The sequence below is a fragment of the Tiliqua scincoides genome, chromosome 1 (genome assembly GCF_035046505.1).
Source record: "Tiliqua scincoides isolate rTilSci1 chromosome 1, rTilSci1.hap2, whole genome shotgun sequence".
Classification (NCBI taxonomy): Eukaryota; Metazoa; Chordata; class Lepidosauria; order Squamata; family Scincidae; genus Tiliqua; species Tiliqua scincoides.
Window position 1 is genome coordinate 264,139,185 of NC_089821.1, and position 23,202 is coordinate 264,162,386.

Genomic DNA, 23,202 nt, shown 5'->3' on the forward strand with positions numbered 1-23,202 from the left:
TTCGGATCAGGTGACTTTGACGCCCCGCCCAGGTGGGGGAGTGCGCATGCGTCATGGGTTCCAAGGACGCCTGGGGAAGGGAGAGCTGCTGGGGCCTCATGTAGGGTGAGTGATGGCTGGGAGCCTTCCTGAGTGCTTGGTACCCGTGCGCGCCCAGGGACTGTGCTGCTCCCCCCGTTCCCTGGGGCTGGAGGGAGTTGGGGAGGGTGTTTCAGCCCCCCGTGGGTGGCTTCTTGTTGGGGAGGCCCTTGAGGCTCGCTCCCTGGAAACGTTTCTTCTTGTGGAGGCTGCTAGTTCGTGCCCCACTTGCTCGGGAGTAAGTCCCCTGAACGCAAACAGTGTTTCTCAAACGGTGGGTCGGGACCCACTAGGTGGGTCGTGAGCCAACTGCAGGTGGGTCCCCGTTTATTTCAGTATTTTATTTTTAGATTTGATGCTGCCAAGGCTTGGGACTGCTTTGGGGAAATGTGATGGATCTGTTCTTTTAACAGGCTACTCTATATGTTTTTAACAATGATAGTCAATGGCACTTACTCCTGGGTAAGTGTGGGTAGGATTGCAGCCTTGAAAACTGTCCTGCTTGATGAGGTCACTTCCGGTGGGTCCTGACAGATTCTCATTCTAAAAAGTGGGTTCTGGTGCTAAGTTTGAGAACCAATGCAATAGGGCATACAGTGCTTCTGAGTAAGAATGCTGGCAGGGGCTGTTCTTAGACTAGTCTCTTACAAAACGGCCCTTAGAGACAAAGGTGTAACTAGGATGGAGCCTGCCCCATGTGCTCTGCTGGGGGCCTCTCCACAGGAGAATGAACTGGAGGGTGTGAAGCTGCCAGTACCTCCTTCTTCAGGGAGAGTCTGGAAGTGACATCACTGTATCATGTGACATCATGACATCACTGCCCTGGGTGCCAGGGCTTCTTGTTGTGCCTCTGCTCAGAGACGTTGTCCCAACCTGCTTCCATATTCTCTGACCAGAAGCAGTGGATCTGCGCCACCTTACCCCACCACCACAGAAGTGTTGTTACTTCTGCTCTTCTATCCACAACTAGCGTGAGAACAAAGTCTGATGGTCTTCCTACTGATCCTCTAGATAGGGGCAAGAGAATGTGGGAGCCTGTGTCTCAAGGCAAGATCCATGAGTCCGTTTCTCTCCATTTTGTGCACTAGAACACTGTCCTTATAGAGCCTTCACCAGCTGTCTCCTAGAAACACAAGACTTGTTCTTGCACCAACACCAACGGATAAAGGTTTCACTGCCAGCACCGTGCTGGCCCAGGACTCTCCTGGTGGCTCTGGCTGCATGTCTGTTGCTCCTTGTAGTGTGCCAGCATTTGCTCCCTACATCCTTTGGCTTGGAAAAGGAAGAGGGAGATAGAAAAGCCCACCACTTCCGTCTCCACTATACTTCCTCTTCTGTTCTAACACTCTTACCCAACACTTCTCAACTTTTGTCCCCCCAAGTACCACTTCACCTATTGGAAGTGCCACCGGAAGTAACTGGTGATGATGTCATTGCCTGTTACATCTGGATTGTGAAGTCAGACACAACATGACAAGCACCAGTAAGGCTAGGGGCAGATGGGAGGGCTTTTTGGAGCATGAGAAAAGTGCATGCTGGAGCTCTGCCTGCTGAGCTGAGCCTCCTACAGTTGCTTGTTGCATTGCACTGTTGGTCTCACTGCCAAGTAGCAGGGTCTGGAGTCTTGCTAGTAGCACCGAACACCATCTCAAGTACCACCAGTGATATGAGTGCCACTGGTTGAGAAACACTGCTAACCCACCATTCTTCTTTCCTTCACACTTCCTTTTCTGCTCTGGTCCCCTCTTGCTTTTCTAGTCCAGGGACTGGGAGGCAGGACAGTGACAAGTGGGAGAATGGAAATAGGTGCTGCCCACCTGTTTGCTGCCTGAGGTGACCACCTCACTTGGTCTCATAGATATGCTAGTCCTGCTCCAGGATCTCTTCCCAAGCCTCTCTTGCTTACTGGGCAGAGTGTCTTGAGCAACCATGACCCAGTAACGGTCTTTCACTCTTAACTTGCCCATAATTAAAGAAACTGTGTGTCCATGTGTCCATGTCTGTGTGTCCATCCTATATGCGGTTCTGGGCTTCTGGGGGGAAGAAGAGGATAAAATGTATTTTTATTCTAAGTGGCCATTGATTCAGTTTGCTTTCATGGAAGGGTGTAGCATGCGCTTATGGAGTCCCTGGATGGATAGCACTAGATAGAAGATAGGAGGTGGGCAATTTTCAGCAAGTAAGTGATGTGGTAAGAACATAAGAACAGCCCCACTGGATCAGGCCATAGGCCCATCTAGTCCAGCTTCCTGTATCTCACAGCGGCCCACCAAATGCCCCAGGGAGCACACCAGATAACAAGAGACCTCATCCTGGTGCCCTCCCCTACATCTGGCATTCTGACATAACCCATTTCTAAAATCAGGAGGTTGCGCATACACATCATGGCTTGTACCCCATAATGGATTTTTCCTCCAGAAACTCGTCCAATCCCCTTTTAAAGGCGTCTAGGCTAGACGCCAGCACCACATCCTGTGGCAAGGAGTTCCACAGACCAACCACACGCTGAGTAAAGAAATATTTTGTTTTGTCTGTCCTAACCCGCCCAACACTCAATTTTAGTGGATGTCCCCTGGTTCTGGTATTATGTGAGAGTGTAAAGAGCATCTCCCTATCCACTCTGTCCATCCCCTGCATAATTTTGTATGTCTCAATCATGTCCCTCCTCAAGCATCTCTTTTCTAGGCTGAAGAGGCCCAAACGCCGTAGCCTTTCCTCATAAGGAAGGTGCCCCAGCCCCGTAATCATCTTAGTCGCTCTCTTTTGCACCTTTTCCATTTCCACTATGTCTTTTTTGAGATGCGGCGACCAGAACTGGACACAATACTCCAGGTGTGGCCTTACCATCGATTTGTACAACGGCATTATAATACTAGCCGTTTTGTTCTCAATACCCTTCCTGATGATCCCAAGCATAGAATTGGCCTTCTTCACTGCCGCCGCACATTGGGTCGACACTTTCATCGACCTGTCCACCACCACCCCAAGATCTCTCTCCTGATCTGTCACAGACAGCTCAGAACCCATCAGCCCATATCTAAAGTTTTGATTTTTTGCCCCAATGTGCATGACTTTACACTTACTGACTTTGAAGCACATCTGCCATTTTGCTGCCCATTCTGCCAGTCTGCAGAGATCCTTCTGGAGCTCCTCACAATCATTTCTGGTCTTTACCACTCAGAAAAGTTTGGTGTCATCTGCAAACTTAGCCACTTCACTGCTCAACCCTGCCTCCAGGTCATTTATGAAGAGGTTGAAAAGCACCAGTCCCAGGACAGATCCTTGGGGCACACCACTTTTCACCTCTCTCCATTGTGAAAATTGCTCATTGACACCCACTCTCTGCTTCCTGGCCTCCAACCAGTTCTCAATCCACGAGAGGACCTGTCCTCTAATTCCCTGACTGTGGAGTTTTTTCAGTAGTCTTTGGTGAGGGACCGTGTCAAACACCTTCTGAAAGTCCAGATATATAATGTCCATGGGTTCTCCCGCATCCACATGCCTGTTGACCTTTTCAAAAAATTCTATAAGGTTTGTGAGGCAAGACTTACCCTTACAGAAGCCATGCTGACTCTCCCTCAGCAAGGCCTGTTCGTCTATGTGTTTTGAGATCCTATCTTTGATGAGGCATTCCACCATCTTACCCGGTATGGATGTTAGGCTGACCGGCCTATAGTTTCCCGGGTCCCCCCTCTTTCCCTTTTTAAAAATAGGTGTGACATTTGCTATCCTCCAATCTTCTGGCACCATGGCCGTTTTGAGGAACAAGTTGCATACCTTAGTCAAGAGATCTGCAACTTCATTCTTCAATTCCTTAATAACCCTTGGGTGGATGCCATCAGGGCCCGGTGACTTATTGATCTTTAATTTATCAATAAGGTCTGAAACATCTTCTCTTTTAACCTCTATCTGACTTAACTCCTCGGTCAGGAGGGGCCGTTCAGGCAGCGTTATCTTCCCGAGGTCTTCTGCCGTGAAGACAGATGCAAAGAACTCAATCAATTTCTCTGCCATCTCTAAGTCTCCTTTTATCTCCCCTTTCCCTCCCTCACCATCCAGAGGGCCAACCGCTTCTCTGGCGGATTTCCTGCTTCTAACATATTTGAAGAAGCTTCTATTATTCCCTTTAATGTTGCCGGCCATGCGTTCCTCATAGTCTTGCTTGGCCTCCAGTATCACCTTCTTACATTTCTTTTGCCACAGTTTATGTTCCTTTTTATTCTCCTCATTAGGGCAAGACTTCCATTTACGGAAGGAAGCTTCCTTGCCCTTCACAGCCTCTCTAACTTGGCTGGTTAGCCATGCGGGCGCCCTCCTGGATTTAGTGGAACCCTTCTTTCTTTGCGGTATACACCTCTGCTGGGCCTCTATTACTGTTGTTTTAAGCAGCCTCCATGCACTCTGGAGAGATTGGACTCTTTTTACCCTCCCTTTCAACCTCCTTCTAACCAGCCTCCTCATTTGAGAGAAGTCCGCCCGTTGGAAGTCAAGGGTTTTTGTTAGAGATTTGCCTGCTATTCTTCCCCCAACGTGCACGTCAAAACGGATCGCAGCATGATCACTGTTCCCCAATGGCTCAGTAACGTTTACATCTCTAACCAGGTCCTGTGTACCGCACAATATTAAATCCAGAGTCACCTGTCCTCTGGTGGGCTCCGTGACTAGCTGCTCTAAGCCACAGTCATTTAGCATGTCAAGAAATCCGGTTTCCTTATCGTGACCAGAACACAAATTGACCCAGTCAATATGAGGATAATTGAAGTCCCCCATGATTACAACCCTGTCCCTCCTTGTCACCTCCCTGATCTGTTTCCTCATTTCAAGGTCCCCATCAGATTTCTGGTCTGGAGGACGATAGCACGCCCCCAGTATTACATCGCTGCACAAGCCTGGTAATTTAACCCACAGATTCTACGGTGGAGTCGGACCCACCTTCAATCTCTACTTTGCTGGATTCTATCCCTTCCTTAACATAAAGGGCCACCCCACCTCCAACACGCCCCTGCCTGTCCCTCCTGTAGAGTTTATAGCCCGGGATTGCGGTATCCCACTGATTCTACGCATTCCACCAGGTTTCCGTTATGCCCACTATGTCAATATTTTCCCTTGTCACCAGACATTCCAGTTCTCCCATCTTTGCTCGTAGACTTCAGGCATTCGCATAAAAACATTTATACACGGAATGCCCCAGGATGCGCTGCTTATTCGCTCCTTTGTCCCCGCATCCTCTCATTGTGCCAAACCGTCTATCACATCCCATCACCCTACCTTTCCCAATTTCTACTCCTACTCTGCCTTTGTCTTGTTGTTCTCTAACCTCCCCATCCTCATCCCATAGGAATGAGGAGTCCCGAACCGGATGCCCCTCGGCTCCTGTCGGCCTTCCCCCAGGGATCAGTTTAAAAGCTGCTCTGCCACCTTTTTAATGTTATGCGCCAGCAGTCTGGTTCCATTCTGGTTCAAATGGAGCCCGTTCCTCTTGTACAGGCCCCGCTTGTCCCAAAAAGTTCCCCAGTGCCTAACGAATCTAAACCCCTCCTCCCTACACTACCGTCTCATTCACGCATTGAGACCCCTGATCTCCGCCTGCCTAGCTGGCCCTGTGCGTGGAACAGGTAGCACTTCAGAGAACGCTACCTTTGAGGTCCTGGCTTTCAGCTTCCTGCCTAAAAGCCTAAATTTGTCCTCCAGGACCTCCCAGCTACACTTGCCCACGTCGTTGGTGCCGACATGCACCACAGCCGCTACCTCTCCCCCAGCACTGTCTACTAGCCTGTCTAGACGAGAAGTGATGTCCGCAACCTTCGCACCAGGCAGGCAAGTCACCATGCGGTCCTCACATCCATCGCAAACCCCCCTCTCTATGTTTCTAATAATCGAATCCCCCACTACAAGAAGCCCCCGACCTCCCTCCCACCAAGGAGTATCCCGAGTGCGCTCGGATACGGGCCCATCCCCTGGAGAAGGGGTCCCCCCTAGGGAATTGTTTCCCTCCTCTCCAGGATGACGTCCTCCAGTCCCGAGACTTCTTACCCGGGCAGCCGAGGAGCTGCACGCCTGAGGTTGGGACGAAGCCTGATCGTCCCCGGAAGTCTCCCCACGGTCCTCCTCTGCTTGCCTGCGCTTCTCCAGGTCGGCCACCAAGGCTTCAAGGGAGCAGACGCGTTCCCTGAGACCCTCGAGCTCCTTGCACCGAGGACACACCCATGACTTATGCCCCAGAGGCATATAATCATACATGTGGCACTCGATGCAGAACACTAGATAGCCCCCACCCTGCTGCTGGCTGTCTGACTGCATAGCTTTTTTTGTTGTTGTTGTTTTATTTAGGGGTCCTTTTAAAAACCGTACACTGGATAGCAGCCCTCTTCTCAAGGGAAGAGGAAGGGCAGTGTATGGGGTCCTGGCCTCCTCGCCCTGCTGCTGAACTCCCCCAGACGCTAAACTCTCGTGCCTTACCTGGCACTTAGTTCCCGAGGCACTGGGTTCCCAGAGGCCACACGCGTCTGCAGAGAGTCTCACGCGATGGCCGGCCTAGCTTTATACTCCTGGCTGGCTCCTCCCCCCTCCTTCCTTCCTGATTGAAAGGGGGCTGGCCTTCCCAGGTGAGTTTACAAAAGCTCAGGAAGACAACAAGGCTGCTGATGGGCGTGACCTACTCTGCAGGCTCCTGAATGGACTGCTTGGATTAGCCTAATGGGGCTCTTAATGGGTTGGGAATTGCCCCTTACTAGGTTCTTTCCCTCTTAGTTCTGTTTTCTTAGGCTGGACTGTTTTTGTAACCTCAAGCTAGTTTTTATTTGGGTTTGTTTAATTGTTTATTGCTCTCTAGATCCTGTGTCCTGTGTCCCAATTTACTGACCTGTTTAGGTTATGTTCTAACTTAGATTAAGTTTAACCTGGGTTAGGTATAGGTTTAATTTAAACAAGTAGAAAAACCTGCTTTTCACTTTATCCTCCTCCCTTCCTTCGATCAGGTGCTACCTTAGGTGCAGCTAACTTTCAACTTTGATTTAAATGCCTGACCCTTGGGCTCTTACTCATGAGTAGGACTCTGCTCTTACTCACGAGTAGACCTATGTACCTCCCTTAGGTGCTAACTTTCAATTTTGATTTAAGGTTGATTTAAAAGTAAGGTTAAGGTTAGAAGACAGGGAGTTAGAAAGACAAAGCGTTAGAATGAGTACACTTACCTCCTCCTCCTGCTCCTCCTCCTCTCCTTCCCCAAAACTCAGAGGTCTCCTTGCTTTCTCCTCGCCCAGATGCTAAACTCTCGTGCCTTACCTGGCACTTAGTTCGCGAGGCACTTGGTTCCCAGAGGCCACACGCGTCTGCTGTGGTGTTATGTTGTCCACTCAATGTCCCACAGTTTTTCTGCAAATTCCCATTCCATGGCTGCTTTCTGAAGGGGGGGGGGGAAGCACAACCTATTTTTTAACAATAGATTTAACATACTGAATAATTTAGGTCTTGTTTTGTGGGTGGGTGTATTGAGACACTTTTTACCCAGTTCATATAAGTAAATCAATAAACTATTTCCAATAGTTTTGGGTTCCAGTTTTTGGAAGCATTCAGTTTTTTACTGGTCTTAGTAGTCAAGCCACAAACTGTACATATTGGGGTCCCACCCTATCCTGTGGTCTCCTACCTTGTTCTGCATCCCTGTGCAAGGACAGACACAATCCTGTGCTCCACTCTGCAGCTAAGATTGGATCTAGAAAGGGAAGGGTAGCAGGGGCTTGTTGTTTTGTAAGTGTTGGTTTGAAGTAATGGTTTCTTCTTCTCTACCACAGGGAACAGGTCTTGCTACCCATGGCTGTATCTAACCTGATCCGGAGCTTTGGGTCCTTGCTTCTGTCTTCAAGCCCTCGCCTCTTACAAGTAGGAGAATTTAGCCTTGTTGGCTAAAGCCTTTTTCTGTTTCTAGTGTGGGTGTTTTGCATCCATCGTTATAGCAGTGGTTCCCAACTTGGGGTCAAGTACCTCAGGGGTACTTGAAAAAGAATTGAACAATGGCAGAAAAAGGCAGGTCTGCATTAGAATGCCTTGCAGGGCTAGCAAGGAAGGAAGGAACAGCAGCTAGAAGGCTGTGAAAGCCCCACCAACTGCTAGTTTTTGGTCATCCAATTGTGTATTATCAGATATGGACCAGAAGTTGAAAACATATAAATTTAAAATATAAGCAACTATATTAATTACAAACATCTTGCTAATAAGAGGGGTACAATTTTTGGATATGGGCTGCCAAGGGGTATGCAAGTGCAAAATGATGGGAACCACTGGAGTATAGCATGTCTTCTCTCTGGCTAGATTTTCTTACAGCCCAATCATACGGGCCTGCTGTGCCACCGGAACTCGTGTTCCAGCCGTGCAGTGCACTGTATGACTGTTACAAAAGGTGATGAGCCTAGCTGCTGCCACAAGCTATGAGTTGCAATGGCTGGGCAACAGTGGTCACCATGAGAGCTTGGGTGCTTTTAAGCTGGTGTAGGGGGCAGTGGGTGGGCAGAATGGGAAGGGGAAGAACTGGGCAAGGAGCAGGGCAGGGATGGGGGTGAAGGTAATAAGGGGACAGTTATCAGGGGCAGCAGCTTTGCTGATATCCTATCCTTCTTCTCAGGCTTGATCTACCTACCCAGGGCCACTTGGATTTACACCAGCAAAATTACACTGAAGAGGCTTCCAGGGCTCAAAACTCCCATGTTAAATGCAGCATGTGCCCTGTTGGAACAGCTGCATTAGCGGGGGAGAGGGGGGTTATGTTGGATTGGGCTGCCCTGTTGATCATGAAGCCCAATTAAACCTGGTTTCTTTTTCTTAAAAAAATTGTTTATAAGATCAATTTCTGATGGTATTTGATGTCATCAGATTTTTGCCACGTACATTCAACAACTGATGGCAATGTGAAGCATTTGGGAGCAGATTTAATTTATAGTTTTTGCAATTGTAAAATATACATACTGAACAAATGACAAGTTATGTTCTTCGGGCAGCAGCAAGATTCATAATATATTTTAAAATGAAACAGTTATGTTCTCAAATCAATTATGAATGGTTCTATTTGTAATTTTGCTTATATGAGTGGGGGCGCAATCCTAACTGTGCCGGCCCAGGAGGGTCGCAAATGTACCATAAAGCACATTTGCACCTCGCTGGGAATCAACTGGGTCAGCGCAGGGACATGCGCTGGCCCACGGAGGCTGCATCCTGCCTCTGAGCCGACTTGGGGAGGGAGGGTTGTGTAGGCTGAGCTCAGCCAATATAGGGGTCTGGAGGGGGTAGGGAGGAGGTGGGAGGGAGGTATTCTGGGGCAGGGGGAGTGTGGGCAGAGGGCATTCCAGGGGGCGGGCGGGGCTGGGGCCTGGCAGTTATGCTGGATCCCAACCTCGTTCTTCGAGCAGCGTGGAGCAGTTCCAAGCTGCTCTGTTCCCCTCAGACTTGTACCACCTCAGGAGGTGGCACAAGTTCGAAGAGACCCATTGGAGCTGTGGTGGCTTACCCAGGGGTAAGGGGAAGAGTTTCCCCTTGCTTCTGACTGAGCTGGCCCCAGACATGGATAGGCCTGTGCAGTAAAGTAATCATTGTTATTAAGTTACAGTGCAATATTGGACATGTCTACTCAGAAGTAAATTCTGCCCATTATTGTTCATTATTATTATTAGAACAGTACGGTTCAAGACTCAATTCAACCATTTGCATTATTGGAAACAATTTAAATACTGTTTACTTGTCTTCTTTCTATTGATTTTATGATTCATCTGATATTATGAACTGTTAATTTTCAACATATCTGTATGGTTATGTATGGTTTATGGAATGCATTAATGGGATATATATATTTCCTATCATCAAGGTATAAATTAGAGCTCACCAGAAATTGGCCAACGATGCATACGGATACAATAAATGACAATTCCATTGAGCATGTGCAGATATGCCTTTTCCTTGATATTGAGCAATAGCACCTGCTATGATTTTTGGCTTGTACAGTGTGATTTTTAAAGAGGCTTTATACCCAGCATATTTCATTTTAGTAGCTAAGTACCTGCCTGTCACATAGTATAGGCTCTTCCTAATAAACTCTTGGAGGCTGGTTATGGTCTGTAATTCTGTTGTGGTACAGCCTTCTTTTTCCATTGTCTATTTTAGGCTTCCCAGATTCTTCTCCAAGGTAGTGCTGGAGGAGGAGAGCAGACGAAACATAATAATTATCTCTATGCATTATTTCTATGGTTATGGAAGTTACATTGCCTTATTATAGAAGGACAAGGTTTGGATAGTTACAGTGGTAGTTGCACTGTGTGGAAAAACAGTGGAGATGTAGACATGTTGGAGGAGAAGAGGCCTCTGAGGCAGTTGATAGATTTTTCCTGCTCTTAAGGCCTGGCATTTTGCCTTCTGCAAGCATTAGCATTACAACTGGAATTCTGCAAAAATTGCTGCATTTTAAACCCATTAGAAGAACTTTACTACAAGGTTGTCCCTGTATTGCACAAGGTTGTAAGATTATACGTTGTAAGATTTTAAGATTATAAAATCTCCAGGGTGACTCCACCCACACCGTGGATTTAACCAGAGGAGTTGGAGCACAAACTTCATAGAGCACTGCACCCTCTTTGCTGTCTGTCTTTTCCTAGATACCTGTGCTTCCCAAGCCCATCTGTCTTACTGGGCAACTCCACGTATACCGTGAAATCAGCACTTCTGCGGTTTTGTCTACTTGTGATCCATTTTGGAAATGCAGGATCAAATACACCACCAAACCTATTGCCATGAAAAAAACAGGAGGCCGAGATCACACAGGTATGTTTTGAGCTATGGTGTTCCTGTGTTTAGAACAGGGTTCCCAAACTGATGTTGTGACCCACCAGCCTGGGAAGCACCAGCCAATGCCCCTTTATGGGGTGAGGGGAAAGGCAGCAATACAATGCCTAGGATCATGCTGCTGCTGGGAATAGGAGGTGGAGTTGTAGCCAGCACTGCAGTCCCGGGGGGTGTGGGAGAGGTGCGGGGAGCCCTCCACAGGGCTCCCAGTGCCTGCAAAGGTATTTAAAAGGGGGAAAAGGGCACTTCTGCTTTCAACATGAAAACCAGAAGTGCCCAGTTCTTTCTTTTTTGAGACTTTTGCAGGCACCAGGAACCTGCAAGAACTGTAAGGAACCCCCAGGCCAGGACTGCAGTGCTGGCTGCAGATAAGTAAAAAATCCCCCTCTTGACCCTGGCAATAGTGCGATCCTGGGGATTTTGATGCCACCTTCCCCCCACCCCACAACAACTTACAGTACTCCCAACTCCCATGTAGGAGTTTGAGAAATACTGGTTTAGAAAAATAAGAGGAACTTCCTACATTATAGAAAGATTTTTTTTAAGTTTCATAGTGTTGGTCTCTGAGGGCAAGTGAATGACTTAAAAAAAACTATTATAATTTTTAAGAATATATTTAAAGGTATTCTTTGTTCACAGACATACATAACTTTAACATTTCTACCCTCACTGCACCCAGCTTTTACTAATGTCTCATCTCTCCAAGCCTGATCTTTTCTCACTGCACCCTCACTGACTTGGGAGGATGTTGCGGGGGGGGGGGGGGAGACCTTATTTGTTGGGGGAATGATTAGAGACACGTGAAAATATTGAGATACATATGCAATGCTTAATGATCACACTTATGTATTATTCCTTGCTTCTAAGCATATTTGTGGGTGGCAGCCTAATTGCAAAGCATTTAACCCAGTAGGGCTACTGGGGCTAGAGTCTGCGCTGGCTGTTTTGCCGGCACAGAGTGGCAAACCTGGACTCTGCTGGTCCCACCCCCCCTCCCGGGCCCGTCAGTTCCTCTTCCCCACCCTCCCCCACCCTGGAACATCCTCCTGCCCCCAAAATCTGCACCTACTGCCTGGCGGTATGACTTACCCTGGGGTGCTTCTATGGCATCTCCACTTGATGCTGAGGCCCAGTGCCAAATAGCAGGCCCAGTGCTGGCAGCCCCTCCTCCCCAGTGCTGCTGCTCTGAGGGGTTAGGATTGGCCCCTAAAACTGAGATGTCATAAAAGTGACGTACCTAAGGCCACTGAGTGAACTTCTAAAACAGCATAGGCTTTCTGGCTCCCATCTCATACAAACTGTACTAACTGTATTGCTTCATACTGTTTTTTGGGGGGGATTTGTACTCAGATGATGAAAAATGTGAATCACCTATTCAAAATATTTATGTGGTGTTTTTAAAACTAATTATGAGTGTTGGATAACATCTGTTCTTATGAAAATATAAACAGCAGCAATGTGGGCCCCTTTTTGTTTGTTTCTGGTCTTTAAGCCTGCCACTTGTATCAACATCCAAAAGTTAGAAGCTTTACTTTTTAAAATCAGAACATGTCTAATCTTGTTTTGGGTTTTAGCCAATTTCTGGCTGCTTTTATCAAAGTAAGTTGGTTCACTGGTAATCTTCTGGGTTATTAGTTTTTGTTACCAGAATGATCAAGGAGCTGGAGCACCTTCTGTAGGGGAAAAGCTAAAACATTTGGGGTTTTTAGTTTAGAAAAGAGGTGGTTATGGTAAGGATGACTGGTACTTAAAAAAATTATAAATGGTGTAGAGAAAGTGAATAGAGAAGTGGAAATCAATAGAGGACAAGTCTGTCGCTGGCTGTTGGTCATGGTGGTTATATGTTACTTCCAGGTTCAGTCGAAGTATGTCTCTAAATATCCATTGCTGGGGAAGGGCATGCCTCAGCTCCTGCTTTTGGGCTTCCCAGAGGCAACTGGTAGTCACTGAGGGAAACTGGACTAGATGAGCATTGGGCCCAATTCAGCAGTGCTCTTCTTATGTTCTTATTCATTTGGTTATAGTATTTCAAATTAATATATGATGACTAATGAGCACTATGTCTGCTACAAGGTCGTATCCGTGTACATGGAATTGGAGGGGGACATAGGAAGTGCTTCCGGATGATTGACTTCCGAAGACTGCACAGTCGAGATGGAGCAGAATCTGGCACCTTTGAGGAGAAAGTGATTCAGGTCCGACCTGATGCTTGCAGGTGAGCAGCAGCCCAGTGCTTTACAGGCAATATGGAAAGTATGCAAAGAGACATACGGCATTTGTGGCTCAGAGGATCCATAGTGTGTGGCCTATTTTTCTCTCATCAGTGAAACTGATGACCTGAGCTGACCTCCTTTCTTTGGGTTCTCTTGTTGTCTGTGGCAGATCTGCTGAGATAGCACTGGTGGCTGGAGGGAAACAGAAGCGCTGGATCGTTGCAACAGAAAACATGAAGGCTGGCGATATCATCAAAACTTCAGGACACATAGGCAGGATGGCAGGTAAATACCTTATCTACCTTTGAGAAGGCTTAGTCACAGCAAGGAGCTTGGGTTCAGGCTAGGGTTTTTATGTGTGAAGTATTGCAGAGATGGTCACAGCTTAGATATAGTTATATCCTAGGGCAGCAGTTCTTCAGTTGTGGGTTTGGGACCCAATTTTTGGTGTCATGCGAAACTGACAGGGCAGATTAGGCTATGTGCATCAAGGATTCAAAAAGCTGCTACTTGGGGGAGGGCACTTCTGCCCAATCACCATTATAGCCACACCCCTTGGCATTTATAAATCAAGCAAATGAGGGTCTCTAAATTAGAGGACCCATAATTATAAATTAGGGCCTCTGAAAAGTTTGAGAACCAAATTAAGATCCCAAGTTACGGTCATTTTTCTCTTGGGGAGGTTTCCCAGATAGGATGTTGGCATCACAGTTAGATTTGAATTGATCCAATTTGTATTCGTTTGGGAGCCATTGAGGAGGTGATCTGGATGACAAATTGGCTCCTTTTCTCTCTTTGGCTGGTAACCTAGACACTTTCAGGGATGGAGACTTTGCTCCTTTTTGCCAACTGACCCCCACCTGATGTCAGCCCAAGGTAAGGTGATAGCATCTGATCAGGAGGTTCTATGTAGTTCTCTTTGGGATTTTTACTGGTGTTAATCTGATAGTGGGATTTTTGTCTTTCAGTCTTGGCTAATGAGGGAGATGCATACCCAGTTGGGGCTTTGCCAGTAGGGACCCTAATCAACAACTTGGAGAGCCATCCTGGAAAAGGAGCACAGTATATCCGAGCAGCAGGTCAGTATTGGATTTAGATTTTGGAGGGGTGCAACAAACATGAAAGGATGGTCAGTAGTTGACGAAGAACATTCGTTGATTATTCTCCTTCACAATTGTGGAAGGAGGTTTAACCTGTTGGAACTCTGAGAATAAATGAAATCTGTCTTTTTAAAAGAAAATATCCTGCCTCCTTCCATACATATGCTTCTTTGAATACTCGAATAAAAAATTTACAGAGCATTCTATGAACATTTTCATAACTGTAATGAGAGTAAGAAAGAGAAAAGGGGGTTTGGATTCAGTGACTGCCACTGAACCCACCCCCTTCCTAGATCTGTTCTGGGATGAAATCATGGGACAGTGGGACCCATGCTGCTTCCAGTACGAATGAAGTTATAGTGATGAAGCATATTGTAACTCACCCACCACTCTTTGCATGTTGTTAACAGGAACCTGTGGTGTATTACTAAGGAAGGTGAATGGAACGGCCATAATACAGTTGCCCTCCAAGAGGCAAATGCAGGTATGTGTGTACAGTGGAGAATTTTATGAAGGCTCAACAGAGGGTGGAATGTTGCGAGACAGCAGCTGCTAACAGACCTGGGGCATGTCTGCAGGGCATCTTCCTATAGTTCTGTTTTGGTCCTGAACTAAAATAGCATCAGTTGACAGACTTTAAAAATCAAGGGTACCGTGCTGCGACGTTTCTTCACCTCTGTGGATTTTTCCACATATATGGTGCAAACACATGAGGCTTGAATGCTGCACAGCATGGCTTGCAGTTTTTGGATATGGAGCATGCATGATGGACCTCTTGTGCTTTCCACTTTTATGCTTTGTAATAAAAGGGGCTGTACCTAGCAGTATATTCTGCTTAATAATACTTTGGGTTTATATAGCACTTTCTATGTGCTAGCCATCGTTGGCCATTTCTTCCCAATGTTGCATATACTCAGCAGGGACCAAATGTGTATACTTGAGGGTAGGGCAAAAATGGGTTAAATTAGTTCTTCATGTAGTTGTTACAACCATGTAAGGTTGAGTGTATTACAGTGAACCCTCTTAGTACACTAATGGGGCGGGGAAGAGTGTTAAATCAGAATGCATTGAAGTCATTGGAGACATGCATGTACAAAATGTATATGACTAGTTTTTAATGGTGCAGAAAATGTAAGTTGTTTCCAAGGTCTGCTAAATCAAGTTTTGTTACCTTCAAGGCTCACTCATATTGCAGCTGAGGTTGCGAGGGAGTGGCTTGCCTAAGTCAACCAGAATTCATGGCAGAGATTGGAGATGAAATGAGGAGGTTCTGATTCGTCTCTTAGCCACTATGAGGTACCAGCCCTTTACTACCTCATCTTCACTAACTCTCTTATCTTTACAGGTGTTGGAGACTTGCATGGCTACAGTGGGACGAGTTTCCAATATTGACCACAACAAAGAAATTATTGGGAAAGCTGGCCGGAACCGGTGGCTAGGAAAGCGCCCAAGAAGTGGTCTGTGGCAACGCAAAGGAGGATGGGCAGGGCGCAAAATCAGACCTCTCCCTCCCATGAAGAGCTATGTGAACCAGCCAACAGCAGTTGCACGGGGATAATGTTGAGTTTTTGTTTGTGTGTGTCTAGGATTCTGTCAATAAAATCTACTTTTTCTGAATTGCCAACGCTAGTGATATTTGTTTTTTTGTATAAGACTAAATACAAGAGAGAACGGCATGCCTCTGGAATGGGGCTAGAACTCTTACAGCCCAGTCATGTGCAGTAGTCATGGGCAATTCCACTTAAATTAGCAGGAATAGTCTAATCCAGGGGTGCCTAAACCCTGGCCCGGGGGACATTTGCAGCCCTCAGGGATCCCCAATCTGGCCTGCAGGGAACTTCCAGTCTCCAATGAGTCTCTGTACCTGCGGAGACTTGCGGAGACCGTGCTGGCCCGAGGCGACTGCTCTCAGCGTGAGGGCAACAGTTCAACCTCTTGCATGAGCTGCGGGCCAAGGGTTCCCCCCACTGCTTGCTGTTTCACATCTGTGAAGCAGCGGCGATCGTGAAGGAAAGGCCAGCCTTGCTTCGTACAAGTCCTTTTATAGGCCTTGAGCTATTGCGAGACCTTCATTCTATTCATATAAGTTCCATCTCTAATATATTCATTTATGAAAATTTATATAAATTTTAAATGTAAATTATTTCCTGGGCCCCTACACAGTGTCGGAGAGATGATGTGGCCCATCTGCCAAAAAGTTTGGACACCCCTGGTCTAATCTAATTAGATGTACCTAAGTACATACATGGAAGTGGGCTGCTAATGAATGTTCAACATAGTCTGTTCTTTAGCTGTAGTTTCAAAACAGTTCAGAGTTGGACCCAAAGTTTCCAGTTACTGTATTACTACTGCCCTTTCTGTATGGGAAAATACAACTCTGCTGGTTCTGCTGGACTTCTCTGTCACTTTTGATAGCATTGACTATGGTATTCCTCTGGACTGTCTTGCTGATATAGGATTAGGGAACATGGTTGCAGTAGCTCTGCTCCTGCCTTGAGGGTAGGTCCTAGAAGTTGGTGCTGGGATACTGCTGTTTGACCTGTTGACCTGTGGGGTTTCACAGAGTTTGATCTTGCCTCCCATCCTTTTCAATATCTACATGAAATTACTGGAGAGCCTATCCAGAGGTTAGAGCTGAAGTGTCATTAATAAGTTACCTCTCTTTTTCATCTGATACTGAGGATACCCTGGAGACCATGAATCAGTGCCTGGGCTCAGTGAGCAACTGGATGTGGACAAACAAGCTGAAGTTTTATTTCAGACAAGACAGAGGCATGGCTAATAGGAGAGCTGACCAGGAGTTTTGGGGTGTAGGCTGTTGAGGAGGAGGTAGCACTCCTCCTAAAGATCAGGTTTGCTTTTTAGGGATGCTCCAGGCTAACAGTCCAAGACCCACTGCTCACAGGAACTCCCAAATTCTGCTGCTCACTCCCACCATTGCACATTCACTTTGCTGCCTTTGTCATCCTCTTGCAGAGCCTGTGGCTCAGCTCTCACTTCTTGTGGGTGGGGAGAACCTGGGAGCTAAACTTCTCCACTCCCACTTTGTAAGACACTGTGATGGAACTATAGGTTCCAAATAAGGTGAGCCCTCCCATCCTTCTCACTGTCATCAAGTGGAGCCTACAGCTCTGCCACCAATTCTTGTGAAGTGGTTAATGGAAATAAGCAGCAGTGAAGCTACAGGCTGTTTGAGATGCATTTCACTTTGTGTGAAACCTGCAGCTTGGGTGCCATGTCTTATAAATAGAGGTGTTTGTTTCCAGTAAGAAAGGATTACAGCCTAAGTCTTACTGAACACAGTGGGCTTACTTTTGAGTAAAGTAAATAACACTGTTTTCAAATGCCTCTACAAAAGTAGGAAGCAGTCGCCATGAGCAATGGGCTCCATTCAGTGAGACAAATCCAAAGACAAGGATGGGGCTACTGGGAGAGTTGGTAAGTGGGCATTCTGCTGCCAGCTTGCTGCTTTCCTGAGCCCACTGTCTCAGGCAATGGATTAAAGGTTGTCATGGTTGGGCTGACTAGGTCCTAGCTTTGCTTTGCTCCTGGTATTGGAGTGGCTGTGAGTAGGAGCACTTTTGCATAGCTCTGGCCTGTGCATCAACCTTTGGAGGTAATCCCATAGGGTTGGGGGGGTGGCTAGGGAAGTGCACCTCTCTGGGGTTTCTGAAGCTCTTCTTTATCCCCCCCTCCCCTTCTCCTGGACTAGTATAGGATACTGACTATGATTAAGCCAGTACAGTATAGCTATGCTGGTAGTTTGACTTGAGTATAGAATTTCACTGTTGGATCTGTTCCTGTTAAGGGTCTGGAGACAGCCAGCAAAGCTTATAAATGTCTTGTGTCACCTGAAAGACAAGCATATTTATTTTACTGTACAGTTTTCTCGACTAGAGCCCACTTCATCAGATACATGAAGTGTTATCCTCAGCAGATATAGTATCAGGGACGTGTGGTTGGGTGGGGAGGCAGGTGAGACGGTGCCTCCCCACTGGAGCCCTTCAAGAAGCGCTATAGTTGTGTGAGGTGCCCGCGTGTGGGTTGTGGGTGCTTGAGCCCCCCACACGACGGCAGTGCTTTTTGAAGGGCTCCGGTGGGGAGGCACTGCCTCACCTGCCTCCCCACCCACTGCAGGTCCCTATATAGTATATATTTACATGGGGAAGGAAAAGAAATAAATGGCCAAGAAATTCCAAGGGGACAGCTTGTCCCAGCTGTGTGTACATTTTATACATGCACTCCTTAAGCACTAACAAACAGGGCGCTGAACACACCCATAGAACTCGATAGATGAATGAAGAGGAGCGAGCGACGGCCAATACAACCTCTCCACTTCCCCTTCCAGATCGCGAAACCTACAAGTTTGACTTGCGTGATCACCCGTAGTGCGTTAGCTGAAGGGACCGCGCATGCGCAGAAAACGCGGAAGGGATGAGGCGGCGACTGGGCTAGGAAAATACCGGGCTTTGGCATCGAGGCTTGCAGAGGGGCCGCGAGGAAGGTAGGCCTAGAACGGAGCCGGAAGCGCCGTTGCAGTGCGCGCGCCGACCGCTAGGGCCTGGGCTGTGGCGCCGCCCTGTGTTTTCTTCGTGGGGTGTTTGAGGCGGGGCACGTGCAGCTGCCGAGTCGCGCTTGGCCCCGCCCTTTCTTAGGCCCCGCCCCTTGCGGCTGTCCATTGGGTGTGTGTCTCAGGTCGTTGGGCGCGCGCTCGGCGGGGCCACCTGGCCTGGGAGGCGCCCGAGGCTGGTCTGCAGCAGGAGCTGCTGCTGACGCCTCCTGCTTGGTCTTTGGGGCTGAGCCTTAAAGTGCCTTCAGCTGCCTTAGCAGCAGCCACCTGGGAGAGGCCAGCAGCAGGAGTGCTGGAGCCTCCCTCTCTACCAGCCTCCATGTGCCCACTGCCATTATTTTAAGTTGTAATGTCATGAAATGAAGAATGCGCTGCCAGTTTGTTCCCAGGTGTAGTTCACAGTGCTGCCTGAGATCTAGCCTAAATGATCTGAAAATGACCCCGTGTGTCGCCAGCCTGCGGAACTCCTTGCCACAGGATGTGGTGACAGCATCTGGCCTGGGTGCCTTTGAAAGGGGATTGGACAGCTTTCTGGAGGAAAAGTCCATCACAGGTGACAAACTGTGGTGGGTATGTGCAACCTCCTGACTCTAGAAGCAGGCTGCCTCAGAACACCTGTTGCGAGGGAGGGCACCAGGATGCAGGTCTCCTGTGTGCTCCCTGGGGGCCCAATGCTATCCAACTTTCCAGCTCTGGTGTGGCAATGCAAGATTGAGGTAAGGGAACAAATGTTCCCGTACCTTGAGGAGGCCTTTGTGACTGCCTTGCAACCACGGAATGCAGAGCACGCGCCAATGGCATGGCTGCACCAACCCTGGAAAATTGGATAGGACTGGGCCCTGAGGCATCCATTGGGCTGCTGCAAGATACAAGAAGCTGGACTAGGTAGGTTTTTGGCCTGATCCAGCAGGGCTTTTCTTAAGTTCTTGTGATCTGGCGGCTGGAGAGCTGGAGGACCTTTGGCTCCTTCATGAACCTGCCTGTCAGTGATTTTCAGCCACTGTGCCATGGCACAGAGTGTACCATGAATGGTTGCCAGTTGTGCCATGGGAATTTGAGAGGATTATTTATTAGCAGGGCCGTTGGGGGATGTGAGGCCCCCCCCCCACCAGCAGTGTGGTGTGCCTTGTCAATTGTCAAAAATCTCATGGTGTGCCCTAAATTGGATTTTAGTGCCTTTCCAATGTGCCATGAGATGAGATGAAAAAGGCTGAAAATTACTGCACTAACTCCATCTTTCTCTGGGTTCTAGCTCTTCTGACCATGGGCAGAGAGTTATCAGAAAGACGGTCTTTTTGGTGGTGGCCCCTAAGCTATGGGCCTCCCTCCCCACAGTATCTCCCTGGTGTAATCTTTGTCACCTTTCAGAAACTGGACTAACAATTGTTTTTAATAGCTTCCAATATTAAAGGACTAAATTAAAAAAAAAATTCTTGCTGATAACTGTTTTGCTTCATTTATTTGTTTTGTTTTTAGGAGTTTCTATTTCTACTATGCTTTTCAGTGTGGATTTTGTAAGCTGCCTTGATTTGTTTTAGGGGAGAGGTGGAATATGTATTCTTCTGATTAAATAAATGTGTGATGTGACTTTTGAGTGTTTAAACTAAGATATGTGCCTATACACCCAACTCACACGTGCAATTAGGTCTTTGCAAGTGTGTCATTCTATGATTTAAAAAAAATAGTAAGCCTTAAACTAATGGCAACAGAAATGATACATGGGTTGTTGTTTTTTCTTAATGCTCAGGAAGATATTGTGGTCATTATATTCAAAGTCTATTAAAGTCAAAATGAAGGAAGGCTGCCATTTTCTTAAAAAAAAAAAAAAGGTAAGCTACCATGAGAAAGAAAATGGTGATGATGCCACTTCAGTGATCTACCTTGGATTTAATGCTAAAGGAAGGGTTTTGCTAAACCCTAAGGGTAATTTCCTAAGGGTAATGCTAAAGGAAGGGTTTTTTTTCCTAATAGAAGTAGCACACAGGAAGGTGATCTGGATTACAACAAAATGGATGGGAGGAGTTATAAAGTATTATTATTATTATTATTATTATTTAACAGTATTTATATACCGCTTTTCAACTAAAAGTTTACAAAGCGGTTTACAGAGAAAAATCAAATAACTAATGGCTCCCTGTCCCAAAAGGGCTCACAATCTAAAAAGATGCAAAAAGAACACCAGCAGACAGCCGCTAGAAAAGACACTGCTGGGGTGAGGTGGGCCAGTTACTCTCCCCCTGCTAAAAAGAGTAGCACCCACTTGAAAAAGTGCCTCTTACCCAATTAACAGGGGGAAAACTTAGGGGTAAGTAGACTTAGATTGCAGTCTTAAATAGATTTGTTAGGGAGTAAGCCTCATGGTATTCTGCAGACTTACTTTTAAGTCAGCATGCTTAAGATTACACTTTCCTGTTATTTAAATGTATTTAGTCTTTGTCCCAATTTGCAGGAAATTGAAATCTTTTTTTTTGCTATTAGTAGGTTCTAACATAATCTTAAATCTTCCAGACATAATCAGAGCACAGTTCTGGTCATGTTCAGTTGAGTGGACCAGAGGCTTTCAGGGAACAAGAGGCTGGCCGCAGGCCGGATAGAGGCTTGCTGCAGCTGCATCTGGCCCCCAGGCCGGGGTTTGGAGAACCCTGTTCTAGACCACTAGGACTCAAACTTCTCTGTAATAAATTTCCCGAGATAAGTCTTTGCAGGGGAGGGGGAAGGTAGCGATGCAATCCCCAGGATTGTGCCGCTGTGGGAAAAGGGAGCTATTTTTAAACTTAACTTGCATGCTGCCAGCATCTGGGAGGTGTGGGAACACTGCAGGGCTCCCCGCAGCTTGTTAAAAGTGAAAATTGCAATTGCAACAAAACCGGAAGTGGTCACAATCACAACTTTCACTTTTTACAAGCCATGAAGAGCACTGCAGAGCGCTCTTCGGGATTCCCCACATCCCCCAGACCCTGGCAGCACATATGTTAAGTTTAAAAATATCCCCCCTTCCCCCACAGCGGTGCAATCTTGGGGATGACAGTGCTGCTTCCCCCTGTCCCCACCCCTTAAAGGGAAAGGGGCAGTGTTACACAGGCTGGTGGGTTGTGCTTTAGACTGGGGTGAGCAAACATTTTGGCAGGAGGGCCACATCATCATTCTGACACTATCAGGGGTCAGGGAAAAAGAGGAATTAATTTACATTTCAAATTTGAATACATTTACATGAATTTACATAAATGAATATATTAGAGATGGAACTTATATGAATGATTGGATTTTACTGAGCTTATTTATAATACACATGAGAACTATAATACAGGCATGTAGAACTGTTTGGCACAGTGAAAACATAAAGACCAAGCCAGAAACACATGGAGACATATATTGTTCATAGACTATGGGGGGGGGGGGAGTTAAAATAATGCCCAGGGGAAAGCAGAAAATACATGGAGACTATGAAAAACCTTGCTCTAAGTCAGCCCACAGCTTGTGTCTGATAGTCACAACCTGCAGTCGCGGGCCAGCACAGGCTCCAACAGTCTCTGACAGTCCAGAGGCTCAGGGGCTCCCTGCTGGGGGACTCCCTGAGACTGGGGGCTCCCTGCGGCCCAGATTGGAAGACCTTGAGGGCTGCGAATGGCCCCCAGGCTGGGATTTGCTCACCCCCACTCAAGACCACAAGAAGTAATAGTTCCACTCTGTGCTACTCATACCTGACTTGGACTATTGCATAACAGTTTTGGGTATCATGTTTTAAGAAGAACATTGATAAAACAATGGAGTGAGTTCAGTAGAGGGCAACTAAGATGGCAAGAGATCTGAAAATCAAGTTCTATGAGTATCTGTTCCGGAATCTCCAGTAGATAAAAAAATCAATGGATACCAAATCAGTGGGAAAATAGCTTTAAAGACCCACTTCCAGGTTTTTTGTTCCTCTGTTGTCATACCAGAATGCATTGGTATAGGCACTATACCTCATTCAGCCACTAAATGGTGTGAATAATGGAATCTAATTATAATTATTTAACAGTGCAAAGGCAGGAAATGGGACTGTGGTGCTTTTTCCCTTGTTACAAGACATTTAAAGGTAGACCTTAGTATCAGTGGTAAGTTAAATCAGTGGATATCAAGGTCCAACCTATATGTTTAGCATGAAGAAGAAAGGACTAGGTGGAGGTATGGTAGCCATCTTCAAGTATCTGAAAGATTGTTTTACAGAAGAAAGGGCAGGCTTAGGTTCTCTGATTCCTGAGGGCAGGACTAGAATGAATGAAACTACAAGGAAGTAGAGTTAGGCTAGACATGAGGAAGAGTTTCTTAAGTATAAGAGATATCTGGCACTGGAACAGTCTGCCTTGTGCAGTTGTGGGCGTCATTGGAGGTTTTCAAGCTGAGGCTGAATGGCTACCTGTCAGGGATGCTGTAGGAG

The 23,202-nt window shown here is 46.9% G+C and overlaps 2 protein-coding genes across 4 annotated transcripts in view; both read left to right on the top strand.

Annotated features, from left to right (window-relative positions):
* Positions 1–4: 4 nt before the first annotated feature.
* On the top strand, positions 5–15,839 carry MRPL2 (mitochondrial ribosomal protein L2). 2 transcript variants are annotated; one of them, XM_066611840.1, is made up of 9 exons: positions 90–105; positions 975–1,125; positions 7,872–7,959; positions 10,716–10,881; positions 12,976–13,117; positions 13,285–13,400; positions 14,084–14,194; positions 14,626–14,699; positions 15,561–15,839. In XM_066611840.1, exons 3-9 carry the CDS (start codon positions 7,891–7,893, stop codon positions 15,771–15,773), a joined length of 891 nt encoding a protein of 296 aa, XP_066467937.1. In that variant the 5' UTR covers positions 90–105; positions 975–1,125; positions 7,872–7,890; the 3' UTR covers positions 15,774–15,839. The 2 variants fall into 2 exon arrangements, with proteins under 2 accessions (XP_066467936.1, XP_066467937.1); XM_066611839.1 differs by lacking the exon at positions 975–1,125 and having other exon boundaries at positions 5–105.
* Positions 15,840–18,635: 2,796 nt separating this feature from the next.
* CUL7 (cullin 7) overlaps positions 18,636–23,202 on the top strand; it is a 35,166-nt gene continuing 30,599 nt past the window's right edge. For both annotated transcript variants that reach the window (XR_010794343.1, XM_066624876.1), the window contains exon 1: positions 18,636–18,719. The gene's annotated coding sequence lies outside the window, so the exon portion shown is untranslated. The remainder of the gene's footprint in view (positions 18,720–23,202) is intronic.